Below are 16601 nucleotides of genomic sequence, written 5' to 3'. Positions count from 1 at the left end.
TGATGGTGTGATCTAAATCTAGTACCATGATTCTCAGGTCATCTTTCATCTACTCACACAAATACATTGACAATAGCATACATTTTGTATAGCAATTTATTGAACTTTTGACAATCCGGGAGCAATTAATACTTGGTACATTATTTCACAACAGTGTTCCCCAAATATAAAAATAAACATTCTGGACACCATTTTGTTGTGAAATGATCACAAACCAGATCCCAATCTATTAGCTTAACTTTATTAATTGCCTTGAGTAATGACATCTTTGAGTAATAAAAAAAAAAGAAAAAGGTCAAGCACAGCATAGAAATAGACTAGTCTGGTACCCAGATCTGTTTGTGCCATCTTGCCCAAATTCATATGGTAGAAGTTGTGTAAAACAGCACAGACAGATCTTGAAACCAGGCTAGAAACAGACAGCAGCTGGTGAGGGAATGTGTTGCTTTGAACCAACGATCTGCCCCCCTATTCATTAAAAAACCTTTATAAACAAACCAGTTTCATTCTTGTACAAACACTTTCATCTAGAACAAGAGGAGTGGCAGTGAAATAAAGAGAAAATATAAAAACAACATGGACTCGTTGAGGTGTGGCACTTTCTGGGTTTTTAGCTTATACATGTATACTCAAACACCTTAAATGGGTGTATCGTCTAACTTTTCTTCAACTAAAGAACAAAGTGCCACTACGCATCTTTTTTTTTTTTTTAAATGTACATTCTTTCACTGTTAAGGAAAACGATAAGTGACATGGATCATAGTAAAAAGTAGCTTCAGTTTTGCAGAACATCTCTGGCACAAAATGGCTTCTTAGTAGCTTTCCAATTTGAAGCGACCGCCGTCCCCCTCGCTCACAAATCTCTTCCGGCCCCTGTGAAAATAGCCAAAATCAGTACATCTCCATCAATCATAAAACATGGATGTGTGAGAGAGAAACAAAAATAGCAAATTAAAAAGATACTTACCGACTAGGACAAAGATCCCTCAGCTTTTCACAGATGAAGCCAGCACTGAAACTCTTGTCGACAAACTGCTCCAAGATGAAGTACGCACGAGGGACGTCGATGTTGATTTCAGCTATGTCCATGTAAACTCTTTCGTATCCCTGCAAACAAGATAATTATCATGTAAACAGTGACTTTCAATGTAATTCCAATGAAAAAAATAAGTGTGGAACATTTTATAGATCAAATCAATGGTAAACAAGGAGATGCAGTTGATTTTTAGGTAAAAAGTATTATATATCACATTGGTCCTCGAACCACAATAGTTTCAACACCAGGTAGCGCCATATGCACTGCAGTAGTATAATGTTACCACCAGGTGGCACCCAAGCTCACCCTTCTCATTTGGTCCACAGTGATGATGGAGGACACCCACAGAAACTTCAGCAGCTGCAGAACCATTTTGAACGTTTTCTCCCCTTTGGATTCCAGGACCATGACTATGGCCTATTGATAATAGGAAGAAAAGATGAATAACTTTTCTTACAATCAACTAAGGAAAATTCAGTATGTCAGTCTGATATTCTCAAGCAAAACAACCCTCCAACAGTGAGTACATTTCCAATGCACCTACAGGTAATACGTCCATATAAGATATGAAAACTGGGGAAAGAAAAACTAGACAACGTGAGTTACCTCATAGACAAACTCATGGTGGAAGTGAGGTACCTCCAGTTCTCTCAGACACCGCTCCGCTTCCTTGTTGTCTCCAGACAGAAGATACTCCTTCAGCAACAGGGTCATCTGATACAAGTAGAGAAAAGGGGATATCCAAAGTCAATGTATGCCCATTGTACACCGGAGGCTCATCGATGACAACAAAAAGGCCTGCTCACAGATAAGGAAGAACACGTGAAACTAAGCCATAGTTCAGCAACGGCTGAGATATTCACGTGAAGGGTGGCTTGTACATCCGAGTAGCCGTAATGGACGTGTCGATATCATGTGATCACTGGAGACATCAGTTAAACTCTAAAGCAGGTCTTGATGACCTCACCCTTTCATAGTGAAAGCTCAATGAAATTACATTCCAATAACTTAATTTGGAGAACAGAACATAGACAGGATTTAAATAGCTGGCATACATAAAGGACAGAGCATAGAGAACACACACTTGACAAGCAGCTCATTCCGTCCTCTCTAAAATGATCAGGTCTCACCTCGCTGACGAGCTGGGTGACAGGTCTCTGACCACCACCTGTTCCCCAGAGGTTGTCGATGCGCAGGCCGCCCATACCCATCTTCAACAGCACCGCCGCCCGGTCCAAGGCCGCCCTATATGGAAAAACACACGGCGACAAGTCAGTGTGGACACTCTCCTGTCATAAGTCAGTCAATCATTCATCTCTACCTCTTTCATGGAATTAACCTTCCATTGGTCATTAATTCTTCTGCCCCGGTTTATACACTCTCATTCCAAACTCCCATAAACCATCCCTCGGTTTATACCCTCTCATTCCAAACTCCCATAAACCATCCCTCGGGATGTATTAGATTTCCATCATAAGTTCAATGCATTCATAGAATGAAGACATTTCATTACGTATACTCTGCCTAGCGACAAGCCACCAACTATGCTGTAATCCATGCATGACACTCCCCCAAAAGCTTCACTCATTGGTCTCTGTGAATACACCCACCAAATTACAAGCTGAAACACTAAACATAACAACCCAGGGGTTCCCAAACTTTTTGGGGCCGGGGACCCCTTTGATAGCAAATTCATCAGGGACCCCCTCAATATCAGAACACAACTCCAACTTTAGAGTGTGATAAAAAAAAAAAAAGTACTATGATTGCTGCAGTGCATGCTAAGTCTCAAGACCTGGGAAAGAACATTTTAAAGGCCCCCCCTCTGCATCGGAGAGAACATTTTAAAGGCCCCCCCTCTGCATCGGAGAGAACATTTTGCCGCTGTAAAGCCAATTTCCTGAAACTCCACACATTTTCCCACGGAGCAGGCAATTTTGCAGTAGAGTTGAAAAACTGGTATTGAGTTGAAAACTGAATCATTGATGGAGTACTGTACATCTCTGTGAGCCTCCCAGATCCTGTTGTGCCTATAAGGGTATACTGTAATCCCCCTCAACAGCTCCATGATCATACCACATAGAAATGCGAGAAGGCGTTTCGTGTTTAATAATGACACCAACACATACCTTGCATGGACACAGTCGACTCTCCCCTTGTAGCCGTCTAAGTAGCTCTTGGAGAGGATCTTGTCTTTGACAGCCCGGGCAATGAATTGGCCGACGAGCTGAAAGACAAAAAGAAAACACGGTTAACACACACTGGTCTCGAACACTGTTCTCCCTGGTCCACCCAAAACGACAGAACAGGAAGTTAGCTCTGCCAACAGAGAAATCAAAATAAAGAGGACAGACTGAACTGTTGCCAAATAGCATGCCCATGGGCCTGAAATATCTTGACTGCAGCATCATGTAATCCATTTGGAAATGAAGCGTCACGAACACATGTAAGCGTAACTGCATAGCCATAAACCATTATAGTACAATACACATATTTTATAACCTCATTTGATAATGAATTACTGCAGAGGCAAATAAACAACAAATCACCTACATTTAGTATCAAAGTAGGCGAATGGAGAGACCAGAGGCTGGATGGATGCATAAACACTTGTGTTGTTTGGGATGAGGTGACAGTGGCAGTGTTTGTTGACATGAGTCAGAGAGCGTGACGGGGGAGAAAAAAAAAAGCCTGAGAAAAAGAGCTGGCCTTGCTGTTCTGGACAGGACAAACTGGACAAAGCCTGTTGCTAACAAGCCATTGTGTCTGTGCAGACGAGAGAGCCCCAAACTCATCTGACCAGAACCAGTCTGGAAAGAGAGGAATGAGAGAGAAAGAGACTGCACAGTCAGGGGGAAGAACAGAGAGAGGGTGGCCTTGCAGGAAGTGAGAGAGAGAGAGAAAGTGTGAGAGAGGGATGATAAATAACCCTTTTATCAGCCTCCTACGCTGAGCTAGCATTTTGTGCCTGGCGCTGCCGAGACAATGAGGCGAGAGATCGCATGTCTGCTCTGTGTGGACGGGGAGAACAGAAAGAAAAGAGCTGAAACTCACCATCGCTTTCTTTCACAGACAGTCTCATCTACAGTAAACAGTACCACAGTGTTATTCAGTGAGGTACTTTACACAAGTAAAAATACTTTAAAGCCCTACTTTAGTTTTATACTTTACGACTTTTACGCCACTACATTCCTAAAGAAAATTATGTACTTTTTACATTTTCCCCGACACCCAAAAGTACTCGTTACATTTTGAATGCTTAGCAGGACAGGAAAATGGTCCAATTCACACATTTATCAAGAGAACAAATGGTCATTCCTACTGCCTCTGATCTGGAGGACTCACTAAACACAAATGCTTAATTTGTCAATTATGTCTGAGTGTGCCCCTGGCTATCAGTAAATATATACAGTACCAGTGAAAGGTTTGCATATATTTTGATTTGTTCACCACTGTTAAGGGTTTTCTTTATTTTTACTATTTAGAATGGTGAAGACATCAAAACTATGAAATAACACATGGAATCATGTAGTAAAAAAAAAAAAAAGTGGTGAACGAATCAAAATATATTTTATATTTGAGATTCTGCAAAGTAGCCCCCCTTTGCCTTGACAACTTTGCACACTCTTGGCATTCTCTCAACCAGCTTCATGAGGTAGTCACCTGAATGCATTTCAATTAACAGGTGTGCCTTGTTAAAAGTTCATTTGTGGAATTTCTTTCCTTCTTAATGCTTTTGAACCAATCAGTTGTGTTGTGACAAGGTAGGGGTGGTATACAGAAGATAGCCCTATTTGGTAAAAGACCAAGTCCATATTATGGCACGAACAGCTCAAATAAGCAAAGACAAAACAGTTCATCATTACTTTAAGACATGAAGGTCAGCCAATACAGAAAAGTTCAAGAACTTTTAACATTTCTTCAAGTGCAGTCATTGTAAATAAGAATTTGTTCTTAACTGGGCTTGCCTAGTTAAATAAAATAAATAACTAAGCCCTATGATGAAACTGGCTCTCATGAGGACCGCCACAGGAAAGCACGACCCAGAATTACCTCTGATGCAGAGGATAAGTTGATTAGAGTTACCAGTAACAGACACATCAACTGTTCAGAGGAGACTGTGTGAATTATGCCTTCATGGTCAAATTGCTGAAAAGAAACCACTAAAGGACACCAATAAGAAGAAACTTGCTTGGGCCAAGAAACACGAGCAATGCACATTAGACCTGTGGAAAACTGTCCTTGGGTCTGATGAGTCCAAATTTGAGATTTTTGGTTCCAACTGCCGTGTCTTTTTGAGACAGAGTAGGTGAACAGATGATCTCAGCAAGTGTGGTTCCCACCGTGAAGAATGGAGGAGGTGGTGTTATGGTGTGGGGGTGCTTTGCTGGTGACGGTCTGATTTATTTAGAATTCAATGCACACTTAACCAGCATGGCTACCACAGCATTCTGCAGTAATACGGCATCCCATCTGGTTTGCGCTTAGTGGGACTATCATTTGTTTTTCAACAGGACAATGACCCAAAACACACCTCCAGGCTGTGTAAGGGCTATTTGACCAAGAAGGAGAGTGATGGAGCACTGCATCAGATGATCTGGCCTCCACAATCACCCAACCTCAACCAAATTGAGATGTTTGGGATGAGGTGGACTACAGAGTGAATTAAAGCAGCAAAAAAGCACTCAGCATATGTGGGAACTCCTTCAAGATTGCTGGAAAAGCATTCCAGGTGAAGCTGGTTGAGACAACACTTCAACTGGGCTTGATTGAGCTTGCCTGGCGCAGTGGAACACACAAAGTGGAAACCTTGTCCACCTGGCACTCTAAAGCAAATGTATTTGAAAGCATTTCAAATACTGTTTAAACCCAGCTCTGTTATGCACACAGGGTACAGTACAACAACATACATCCCACACAGTAGTGACACCAAAAAAAGCATTGTATCTGGGACAAATCATTCACCAAATATTGTAATGAATTAACTGTTATGGTAAAAACATATTGATACAACAGTAGGTAAGATGGGGAGAAGTCTGTCCATAATAAAGCGCTACTCTGCATTCTTAACAATATCAACAAGGCAGGTCCCACAGGCCCTAGTTGTCACACCTTGACTACTGTTCAGTCTTCTGGTCAGGTGCCACAAAGAGGTACAGGAAAATGACAATTGACTCAGAAAAGGGCAGCACGGCTGGCCCTTAAATGTACACGGAGAGCTAACATTAATTATATGCATGTAAATCTCATGGCTCAAAGTGGAGGAGAGATTGACTTCATTACTGCTTGTTTTTGTAAGAAGTGTTGACAAGCTGAATGGACTGAGGTGTCTGTTTAAACTACTAGCACACAGCTCGGACACCCATGCATACTAGAGGTCGAACGATTAATCAGGGCCGATTTCAAGTTTTCATAACAATCAGCCTTTTGACAGGGCAGCACGGCTGCAATCCACGAGGAAACTGCATGGAAGGCTGACCACCTGTTACGCGAGTGCAGTGTCAAAAGGACCTTGTGGCTGCAAGGAGCCAAGGTAAGTTGCTAGCTAGCATTAAACTTATCTTATAATAAAAACAACCAATCTTCACAGAATCACTAGTTAACCTAGTAATATCATCAACTTGTAGTTAACTAGCTTGTCCTGCGTTGCATATAATCAATGCGGTGCCTGTTAATTTATCATCGAATCACAGCCTACTTCAACTTTGCCAAACGGCTGATGATTTAACAAAAGTGCATTCGCGGAAAAAGCACAATTGTACCTAACCATCAATGCTTTTCTTAAAATCAATGCACAGAAGTATATTCTTTTAAACCTGCATATTTAGTTAAGAAATTCATGTTAGCAGGCAATATTAACTAGGTAAATTGTGTCACTTCTCTTGCGTTCAGTGCAAGCAGAGTCAGGGTATATGCAGCAGTTTGGGCCGCCTGGCTCGTTGCGAACTGTGAAATCATTTGCCAGAATTTTACATAATTATGATTTAACATTGAAGGTTGTGCAATTTAACAGCAATATTTAGACTTAGGGTTGCCACCCGTTCGATAAAATACGGAACAGTTCCATATTTCACTGAAAGAATAAACGTTTTGTTGTCGAAATGATAGTTTCTGGATTTGACCATATTAATGACCAAAGGCTCGTATTTCTGTGTGTTTATTATAATTAAGTCTATGATTTGATAGAGCAGTCTGACTGAGCGGTGGTAGGTAGCAGCAGGCTCATAAGCATTCATTCAAACAGCACTTTACTGCATTTGCCAGCAGCTCTTAGCAATGCTTGATGCACAGCGCTGTATGACTTCAAGCCCATCAACTCCTGAGATTAGGCTGGCAATACTATAGTGCCTATTAGAACATCCAATAGTCAAAGGTATATGAAATACAAGTGGTATAGAGGGAAATAGTCAACGCGTCATAATTCCTATAATAACTACAACCTAAAAGTTCTTAACTGGGAATATTGAACCACCAGCTTTCATATGTTCACGTTCTGAGCAAGGAACTTAAACGTTAGCTTTTTTACATGGCACATACTTTCTTCTCCAACACTTTTGCATTATTTAAACCAAATTGAACATGTTTCATTATTTATTTGAGACTAAATAGAATTAATTTATCTATTATATTAAGTTAAAATAAAGGGTTCATTGAGTATTGTTGTAATTGTCATTATTGCAAATAAAAAAATAATAAAATCGGCATCAGATTTTCTTGGTCCTCCAATTATCGGTCAACCTCTAATGCATACCCCACAAGACATTACACTGCTGCTACTCTATTATTATCTATGCAGTCACTTTAATAACTCTAACTACATGTACAAAATACCTCGACTAACCGGTGCCCCCGCACCTCCTGTCTATAGCCTCGCTATTGTTATTTTACTACAGGTCTTTCATTTTTTGTTACTTTTATTGGTTACTCATATTTTAGTAAAAAAACTTCTTTTTTTAAAAGTAAACTGCATTGTTGGTTAAGGGCTTGTAAGTAAGCATTTCACTAAAAGGTGAAATACCTGTTGTATTCGGCGCATGTGACAAATAAGATTTGATGCCACCAGAGGTCTTTTCACAATCCCCAAGTCCAGAACAGACTATGGGAGGCGCACAGTACTACATAGAGCCATGACTACGTGGAACTCTATTCCACATCAGGTAACTGATGCAAGACGTAGAATCAGACTTTTTTTTTAAACGGGTAAAAATACACCTTTTGGAACCGCGGGGACTGTGAAGAGACAAAGGTACAGACAAACGCATATTGCTGTAGGGTGGCATTATACATTGTGTATTGTAGATGTGTAGTGGTGTAATATTGCTGTAGGGTGGCATTATACATTGTGTATTGTAGATGTGTAGTGGTGTAATATTCCTGTAGGGTGGCATTATACATTGTGTATTGTAGATGTGTAGTGGTGTAATATTGCTGTAGGGTGGCATTATACATTGTGTATTGTAGATGTGTAGTGGTGTAATATTGCTGTAGGGTGGCATTATACATTGTGTATTGTAGATGTGTAGTGGTGTAATATTGCTGTAGGGTGGCATTATACATTGTGTATTGTAAATGTGTAGTGGTGTAATATTGCTATAGGGTGGTATTATACATTGTGTATTGTAGATGTGTAGTGGTGTAATATTGCTGTAGGGTGGCATTATACATTGTGTATTGTAGATGTGTAGTGGTGTAATATTGCTGTAGGGTGGCATTATACATTGTGTATTGTAGATGTGTAGTGGTGTAATAATGTTATATGATGTATTGTATTATATGTGATATAAGTGCCTTAATGTGTTTGGACCCCAGGAAGAGTAGCTGCTGCCTTGGCAACAGCTAATGGTGATCCCTAATAAATACCATGTTTGAACAGTGCGTCTGTTGACTTTACAGTAGCGTTAGGAACGGTCAGATGGCTATTGTAACTGTAAATCTCTTACTTATTTTATGACCCGCATATAGAATTTCCAAACAGAACATATGCGTTCTGTTCTGAGATACACTGCTCTGGTTTGCATGCAGAACAGAACACAGAAGCACAACACAAGCATAAAAGACACCACACATACACACTGCAGTGCGCCTGCTAAGTCACGCAAACATTCACAAGGGCACACGGTCCTACACATTGGCCTCCACTGTCAATTAGACATGTTCACAGATACACCCAAACACTTCTATTTTTAGACGGCGTGATATCAAACACACTACCTGAGGGGCTCCAGGTGTGTCCAACACCAGGTCAGGCAGCTCCCTTAGTAACTTGTCAAATGAGCTCTCCACGTCTCTACGGCTCAGCACGCGGCCACACAGGTCCGTCAACAGCCTGGACGTCAGCTCTCTGTGGCTGGCCTTAGCCTCCAGGGCCAGGCTCACAGCCAGCATGGGCACCCCGCTAGACATGGAGCCCAGGTTGAGTTCACCCAGGAGCTCCTACAGAGGGGAGAGAGGGGGATGGATTTTGGTCAGATGGAATAAAGAGTCGGTCATGGGGAGAGAGAGAGAAGGTATTGGCCAAGAAGAGGGAGTGGGCTCATAGGGTCAAATCAGAGAAGAAGAACAGAGTTAATTCTGAAGGACGTAGCTGTCTACAGTCAGACAAAAGGCAGAAGCAGGTCCACCAGTGTTTAGGACACTAGAAGCACTAGTTCGCACTACAGAAAACTCAACCGTTGAAATTAACCTACCGCTACTTCATTGGTGTCGCCGTGTTCAAAGTACTCCTGCACGATGGGAGTGAGCGTCTTCTCAAAGTCCCCCTCCTCCAGCGGAGGAACCACCGTCTCATACACACAGTTCTCCTGTAGAAACCAGAAAGCAGAGCAATGAAGCCGATCAAGACTGGATACCAAAATACTTGTATAGCATACTTAAGGCCCCGAGTTCTCATGAGCAGGTAAAACTCAGGATCCTAACCATACTGTACCCAACTCAGAGGGTCATAGGTCCAATATAAAATGGTCCAATACCTGAGCTTCGTCATAGTTGGGGTCTTTGACGTCGACCTCCTCCAGGTCGTACACTTCTCCAGGTGGGCCCCACACCCCTTTGCCCCCCGCTCCACCTGACAAACAACAAGGACAACGCCTTTGATGTTTTCAAAACAGAAACAGTTTCATGGTGCAAAATAGTTTCTGTAGCAAAACGTAAAAATCATTATAATCTGGCAGTGCGATTTAAAGATGCAATATGCAGAAATCGCTCCGCCATTTCCTGGTTGCTAAAAGAGTTTGCGACAACAAGCAAGTATAGTGTAGAGAATCATTGTACCATCTAAACCACTGAGGTGTCTTTTCCATAGCCAAACATGTTGTATTTTCAACTGCAAAAACAAAACTTAACAGGAAGCATAGAAATAGTCACATATACGGAACATAAATATAAAAAGCAACATGCAAAGTGTTGGTCCCATGTTTCCATACGCACAAAAAGCGTATTCTCCCAAATTGTGTGCACAAATGTGCTTACATCCCTGTTAGTGAGCATTTCTCCTTTGCCAATATAATCAATCCACCTGACAGTTGTGGCATAACAAGAAGCTGATTACACAGATGCACCTTGTACTGGGGACAATAAAAGGCCATTCTAAAATTTGCAGTTGTCACACAGAATGCCACAGACGTCTCAGGTTGAGGGAGCGTGCAATTGGGAAGCTGACTGCAAAAATGTCCACCAGATCTCTTGCCAGAGAATTAAATGTTAATTTCTCTACCATAAACCGCCTCCAATGTCATTTTAGAGAATTTGGCAGTACGTCCAACAGGCCTCACAACCGCTGACCACGTGTAACTATGCCAGCCCAGGAGCTCAACATCCGGCTTCTTCACCTAAAGGATCGTCTGAGACCAGCCACCCGGACAGCTGATGAAACTGAGTAGTATTTGTCTGTAATAAAGTTTTTTTTTTTAAAGTATAAAACTCATTCTGATTGGCTGGGCCTGGCTTCCCAGTGAGGGTGCCTATGCCCTCCCAGGCCCACCCATGGCTGCACCCCTGCCCAGTCATGTAAAATTAGGGCCTAATGATTTATTTCAATTGACTGATGTCCTTATATGAACTGTAACTTCGTAAAATCGTTGTTTATATATTTGTTCAGTATAAAAATAGCCACAGAATGCGCCTTTCTTCAGCAATGTGCGTTATAAAAAAGGGGCTACTATTGATGCATTGCCCAGATTAAGGTGAAGTCATCCCTAGACATTGGTCTTAGGGTCAGTTTCGCATTTATGATTTAGGGAAGGCAAGCTGATCCTAGATCTGGGTCACCCCAGAGCTTTCAAAAACATACTACTCACCAGTAGCCGATATGTGGTCACCTGCAGTGGGTTAACATTACAATGCAGCCTACATTTGAACGGCACACAACCACTGTGCTGACAAAGGAAAGAAGGTCAACAGTACCCCATGTACAATATACAGCATGGCACACACACAGCAGCATTCTGTGCTTGAGACAGGATGTCTCCAATACAACTGAAGTGAAACACTGAAAACCACCTTCAGTTCAAAAGGCTTTTCTCCAGAAAGACAGACAGAATATGACGTCATAGTGTCACAAAATACCACAGGCAGACAGAGATACTACTGATTGCGGAAACCAATATGAAACATTACTACAAACAGAAATTGGCCTAACTATACAGGGGTACAGATAAATAAATCATATTTCCTACAGACCTTTTATTTATCCATACCACTATGGTGGGCCTATAACTAGACAGGAACAAGTGGTGAGCACAAAAATACCCCCTTACTTCCTCTATATGACACTTCCTATATAGTGTGCGTTGTCAGACAGTATAGCACTTTAAAGGCTCAACTGGTGACATAAACCGCATAAGCCTACATGTTTTAAACACCCCACCCTGCTATAAGTCCCACCCAGTGTGTGTGTATGTATGTGTGTTACATTCCTCCTGTATATAGCTCTGCCCCTTTAGAATGTTGTTTGTGCCATGGCTGATTCCGGAACATCATGTACCTATTACCCTTGTTGCCCTGAGAGATTCCACCCATAGAATAGTTTGTGACGCTTCCAAAACCTTACACCACTTTAACAGGAGCCCCTAAACCACAGCGGGACCTAGACTGTGTTCCAAATGGCACCCTATTCCCTTTACTATAGTGAATAGGTTGCCATTTGGGACAGAGGCCCAGGCATTTACATTGACATCATGGCACAGTTCTTTGGTTACATAACTGAAATACATCTGTGCCAAGATGGTTCCTTTCTATCAGAAAATAACTAACTGTACTGTGCTGCAAGATGTTATTTTGGCAATGGGACTGACATCAAAGGCCAAGAAAGATAATGCGGTTTCATTTTATCAGATAAGAACCGAACTAACCAGTTCAAAAGGTGTCTCAGAACATGAGTACTGATCTAGGATCAGATTACCACCTTTCCACATAATCATATTCATTAAGATCTAAAAGGGCTAAACTGATCCTTTATCAGCACTTTTACTCTGAAAGTTACTGTCAATATGGAACCAGAGGTAAAACAGCTGGGGGTATGGCAAGCTACTCTGACTACATCCCAAATGACACCCTATTCCCTATGTAGTGCACTACTTTTGACCGGGCCCATAGGGATCTGGCTAAAAGTAGTGCACTATATATAGAATAGGGTACCATTTGGAACACATACTTTGACTCTGCTGAGAAGCAGCTTCCGCTCCAGTTATACATAACCGGTGAAGCGTCATGCATGTACAAGGTGATTACAAAGTAGTAAATAGCTTATCACCTTGAAGATTAATATGCAGGCAACTATAAGACTTAAAAGGAGTCACTCATGTTATTGGTAAACAAGCCAGGCTAGTTGGAGATGTTAGCCAACATGGGAAGGTGAGATGATGTTATCCACAACAAACCACCATGCTCTTGCTATCTAGGTTACTTTATTGCCTAGTTTGCATGTCTTTGGACAAATGCTCAATCTTGTTTCAGTTATCCAAATCTCTTAGACCAGATATTATAATGTGCTGAATTATGGAGCCTCTATAAGCAATAAGATTTAAATCTTATTTTTCTTTCTTTGACTCCAGGAAGGATCATACATCACCCACAAATCATCTACAAAGTCAGTCACCTTCAAGGTCATAGGTCTAGTGGAAGCTTCTAGGGGGGGGGGGAAAGCCTTCAGCAGATGGATGCCAAAAGGAGATAAGAGTTGTGTTAATATAAGTGAGTGTGATCAGATCAGCCTCACCTTGACTTTTTTTTTAACATGCTAATTGGTTTATTACTGGGCTGGCAGTTGGAGGGACAGGGACAGATCTCTTGGGGAATAGATCATGTGTAGCCTTGATTCCAGCCAACAAGAATATGGTGTGATCTCTGGTCACGTAAGACTTGGACACACGACATTGTAACTCTGTAGGCAATGATGGGCTTGTTGCTTATCAAGTAATGCAGCAACAGTATTAAACCTGTTAGGTACATTATTCTAGAAATGTTAACATCCCATTACTGGTCTTTGGTAGGCTTCAATGGCCTTACCTTCCCTAGCCGTGACTACACGTGATCACAAGTAGGCCTGTTAACAACACTTCATTACATAACCACATAAATAGTCACTTCCCATTCCTTTCTCTGATAGTCCTCTTCACTTCCATTTAACATGATATGTTTTTAACATCTACATAACTCCCCATACCTTTCTTTGGAAGTCCTCGTCCCTTCCCTGCCCGAGACTTCCTGTCCAGCAGTTTGCTCTTGGGGCTGGTGGGGGGTACGGTACCGTTAGTACCCCGGGAGGGGTCCCCGTTATCGCTAAACGAGTCCCCTCTCCCAGAGTCTCTAGAAGAAGTCTTCCTCAGCCTCCTCTTCGCTTTGGCTTTGAGACGGGCCTCGTGGATACTGTTAGGTGCCGAAATCCAGTTCCCATTTATTTCGTTCTTGATGTTTTTGGTGATAATGCCATTCTCCTCTTCTCCCGATAGGAAAGAGTCACTCAGATCGTCTTCGTCTGTTGGCGGGGGGTGAAAGAGGTGGTGAAAGACAAGGTAAGAAGGCAGTTTGACCAGAAAACACCATTTGCAGATGTTATGGGTAACTATAAGGTCATTTGATGTTCACAATGCACTAATTGTCTTATAAACATAGTGTGTATATAATATAATGCATTATCACTTTAAAACTGTTATTCTCGACTATATAAAATGTAAGGCCAGCAGAATACAAATCATGATCAGTGGTTACAGAAAACGCTGCAGTCACTGCAAGTTAGAATCACCAGTAATCACTGAGCTACTTCCGCATCAAAAGTCCAGACAGACTAGACTGGTAAAGATAACTTACCAAGGGGGTTAGCGTTCAGCCATGCCTCGCAGTCAGTTGCCATTGTTTAAAAATTGAGATTTGGAGCAGCGGAAATGCGTGCGAATAAAACAAAAATTATGCAGACACCTAAAATGATAAAATAACGTTTCAATTCATTTTGATGTGTATTAATTTCATTGGCACGTCAACATGTCCAGACAAGCCCCCCCTCAGCTGACCTAATTCATGCATTGATAATCTCCAGACTGTCAACAAAATGTTTTTGGACAGCAGCACAGCAAATCACTTTTGTCAGTCAATCGCAAGCTCCTGCTGCGACGACGCACCACTACGCAGGCAAAACAATGCCCGCATCGTTGTGCAGAAATCAATGACGAGATATTACACGGTAAAAATGGTAAGCAATGAAACAACAAGCGTTAAATACAGCTTAAAGTTGATGCACTCTATATACAATTCATATTTCAGGGATAATTTGATTATTGTCATTAGCTTTGTAATTATCAAAGTTGAAGGCTGCCTCCGTTGTTGTCACTTGGCAGCCCAAGTCCCAAGCGACGGGAAAATGCACGACAACAACAAAGCCAGCTATATTACAGTAGGTAAAATCATTTATCGTCGGCTTAGAAGAGCTGCTCCATAATGTCATACATTAGCTGTCTACCTCTTGCGTGTCCAAAGGAAAATCACTGACCGTGTCTGCCGTTGATGTGGTTTTAAATTCTGTTGTTTTTATGTTGTATACCCAGCAACACTTGGCATATAATTGTGTTTGAGATATCCGATTGGCTGACCTTGCAAACGTGTTGTAAAGAGGGCACCAATCAAAATCCCGGATGAGACCTGGCTTCTCGTATTTTCTGTAGGGTCGACTTCCTAATGATGTAGTGCTGCCCCCTATCGTTGGGGTTGCAGAGTAGCAACAATACGTTTTTGTAAAACTTTCAACACTATTGCTATAACGCTAGTGCTATAATAACGACTTATAATAAGCATTTTTTGTTTTGGAGAAAAGGTCAAATAACTTTCATTGTTGTATTTGAAACCCAACAAAATAAGCATAAGTTCTAAATTGTGCAATGTTAGACCCTAAAATAGCTAGAACATTTTGTTCACTATAGTGTAGGCCAAGGGTTCTCAAACTCTTTGATGCCTGGGACCCCTTTTGTGATATAAAATTCATCAGGGACCCCCTCATAATCAGAACACAACTCGAGTGAGATAAAAACAAATAGCATACAAGGAGTACTATGACTGGCAGTGCATGGCCGGATGAACCAAATCTCGGCCCTGGGAAGGAACATTTTAAAGGCCCATACCTTGTCATCGGAAAGTACATTTAGCAGTTTTCAAGCAAATTTCCTGCAATTCTGCACATTCTGTTATGGGGCAGAGAGATGTTTTTGTTGTTGCAGCTTTGAAGCTAATATCAATCAAATGTATTTATAAAGCCCTTTTTACATCAGCCGATGTCACAAAGTGCTATACAGAAACCCAGCCTAAAACTCCAAACAGCAAGCAATGCAGATGTAGAAGCACGGTGGCTAGGAAAAACTCCCTAGAAAGGCAGGAACCTAGGAAGAAACCTAGAGAGGAACCAGGCTCTGAGGGGTGGCCAGTACTCTTCTGGCTGTGCCGGGTGGAGATTATAACAGTATATGGCCAAGATGTTCAAACATTCATAGATGACCTGCATGGTCAAATAATAATAATCACAGTGGTTGTACACGGTGCAACAGGTCAGCAACTGAGGAGTAAATGTCAGTTGGCTTTTCATAGGGGGTCATTCAGAGTTAAAGACAGCAGGTGTGGTAGAAAGAGAGAGTCGAAATCAGCAGGTCCAGGACAAGGTAGCACGTCCCGTGAACAGGTCAGGGATCCATAGCAGGCAGAACAGTTGAAACTGGAGCAGTAGCACGACCAGGTGGACTGGGTGACAGGAAGGGTCATCAGGCCAGGTAGTCCTGAGGCATGTTGCTAGGGCTCATGTCCTCAGAGAGAAGAGAAAGAGAGAGAGAATTAGAGGGAGCATACTTAAATTCACACAGGATAAGACAGGAGAAATACTCCAGATATAACAGACTGACCCTAGCCCTCCGACACATAAACTATTGCAGCATAATTACTGGAGGCTGATACAGGAGGGGTCGGGAGACACTGTGGCCCCGTCTGACTATACCCCCGGACAGGGCCAACCAGGCAGGATATAACCCCACCCACTTTGCCAAAGCACAGCCCCCACACCACTAGAGGGATAACTTCAACCACCAACTTACCA

The 16601-nt window shown here is 41.9% G+C and overlaps 1 protein-coding gene across 4 annotated transcripts; it reads right to left on the bottom strand.

Annotated features, from left to right (window-relative positions):
- Positions 1 to 78: 78 nt before the first annotated feature.
- Positions 79 to 15119, bottom strand: pdcd4b (programmed cell death 4b). Of its 4 annotated transcripts, none has more exons than XM_071389318.1 (12): positions 15018 to 15119; positions 14342 to 14449; positions 13698 to 14009; positions 10006 to 10100; positions 9724 to 9837; positions 9248 to 9469; positions 3166 to 3263; positions 2167 to 2281; positions 1643 to 1750; positions 1343 to 1453; positions 968 to 1107; positions 79 to 873 (listed from the first exon to the last, which is right to left on the bottom strand). In XM_071389318.1, the coding sequence occupies exons 2-12, from the start codon at positions 14382 to 14384 to the stop codon at positions 813 to 815; spliced, it is 1419 nt and encodes a 472-aa protein (XP_071245419.1). In that variant the 5' UTR covers positions 14385 to 14449; positions 15018 to 15119; the 3' UTR covers positions 79 to 812. The 4 variants fall into 4 exon arrangements, with proteins under 4 accessions (XP_071245419.1, XP_071245418.1, XP_071245421.1 ...); XM_071389317.1 differs by having other exon boundaries at positions 14988 to 15107; XM_071389320.1 differs by having other exon boundaries at positions 1676 to 1750; positions 14988 to 15107.
- Between the last annotated feature and the right edge of the window lie 1482 nt (positions 15120 to 16601).

The sequence above is a fragment of the Salvelinus alpinus genome, chromosome 2, assembly GCF_045679555.1.
Source record: "Salvelinus alpinus chromosome 2, SLU_Salpinus.1, whole genome shotgun sequence".
NCBI lineage: Eukaryota > Metazoa > Chordata > Actinopteri > Salmoniformes > Salmonidae > Salvelinus > Salvelinus alpinus.
The sequence above is the reverse complement of the archived record's forward strand: the minus strand, read 5'-3'. Positions and strand labels throughout refer to the sequence as shown.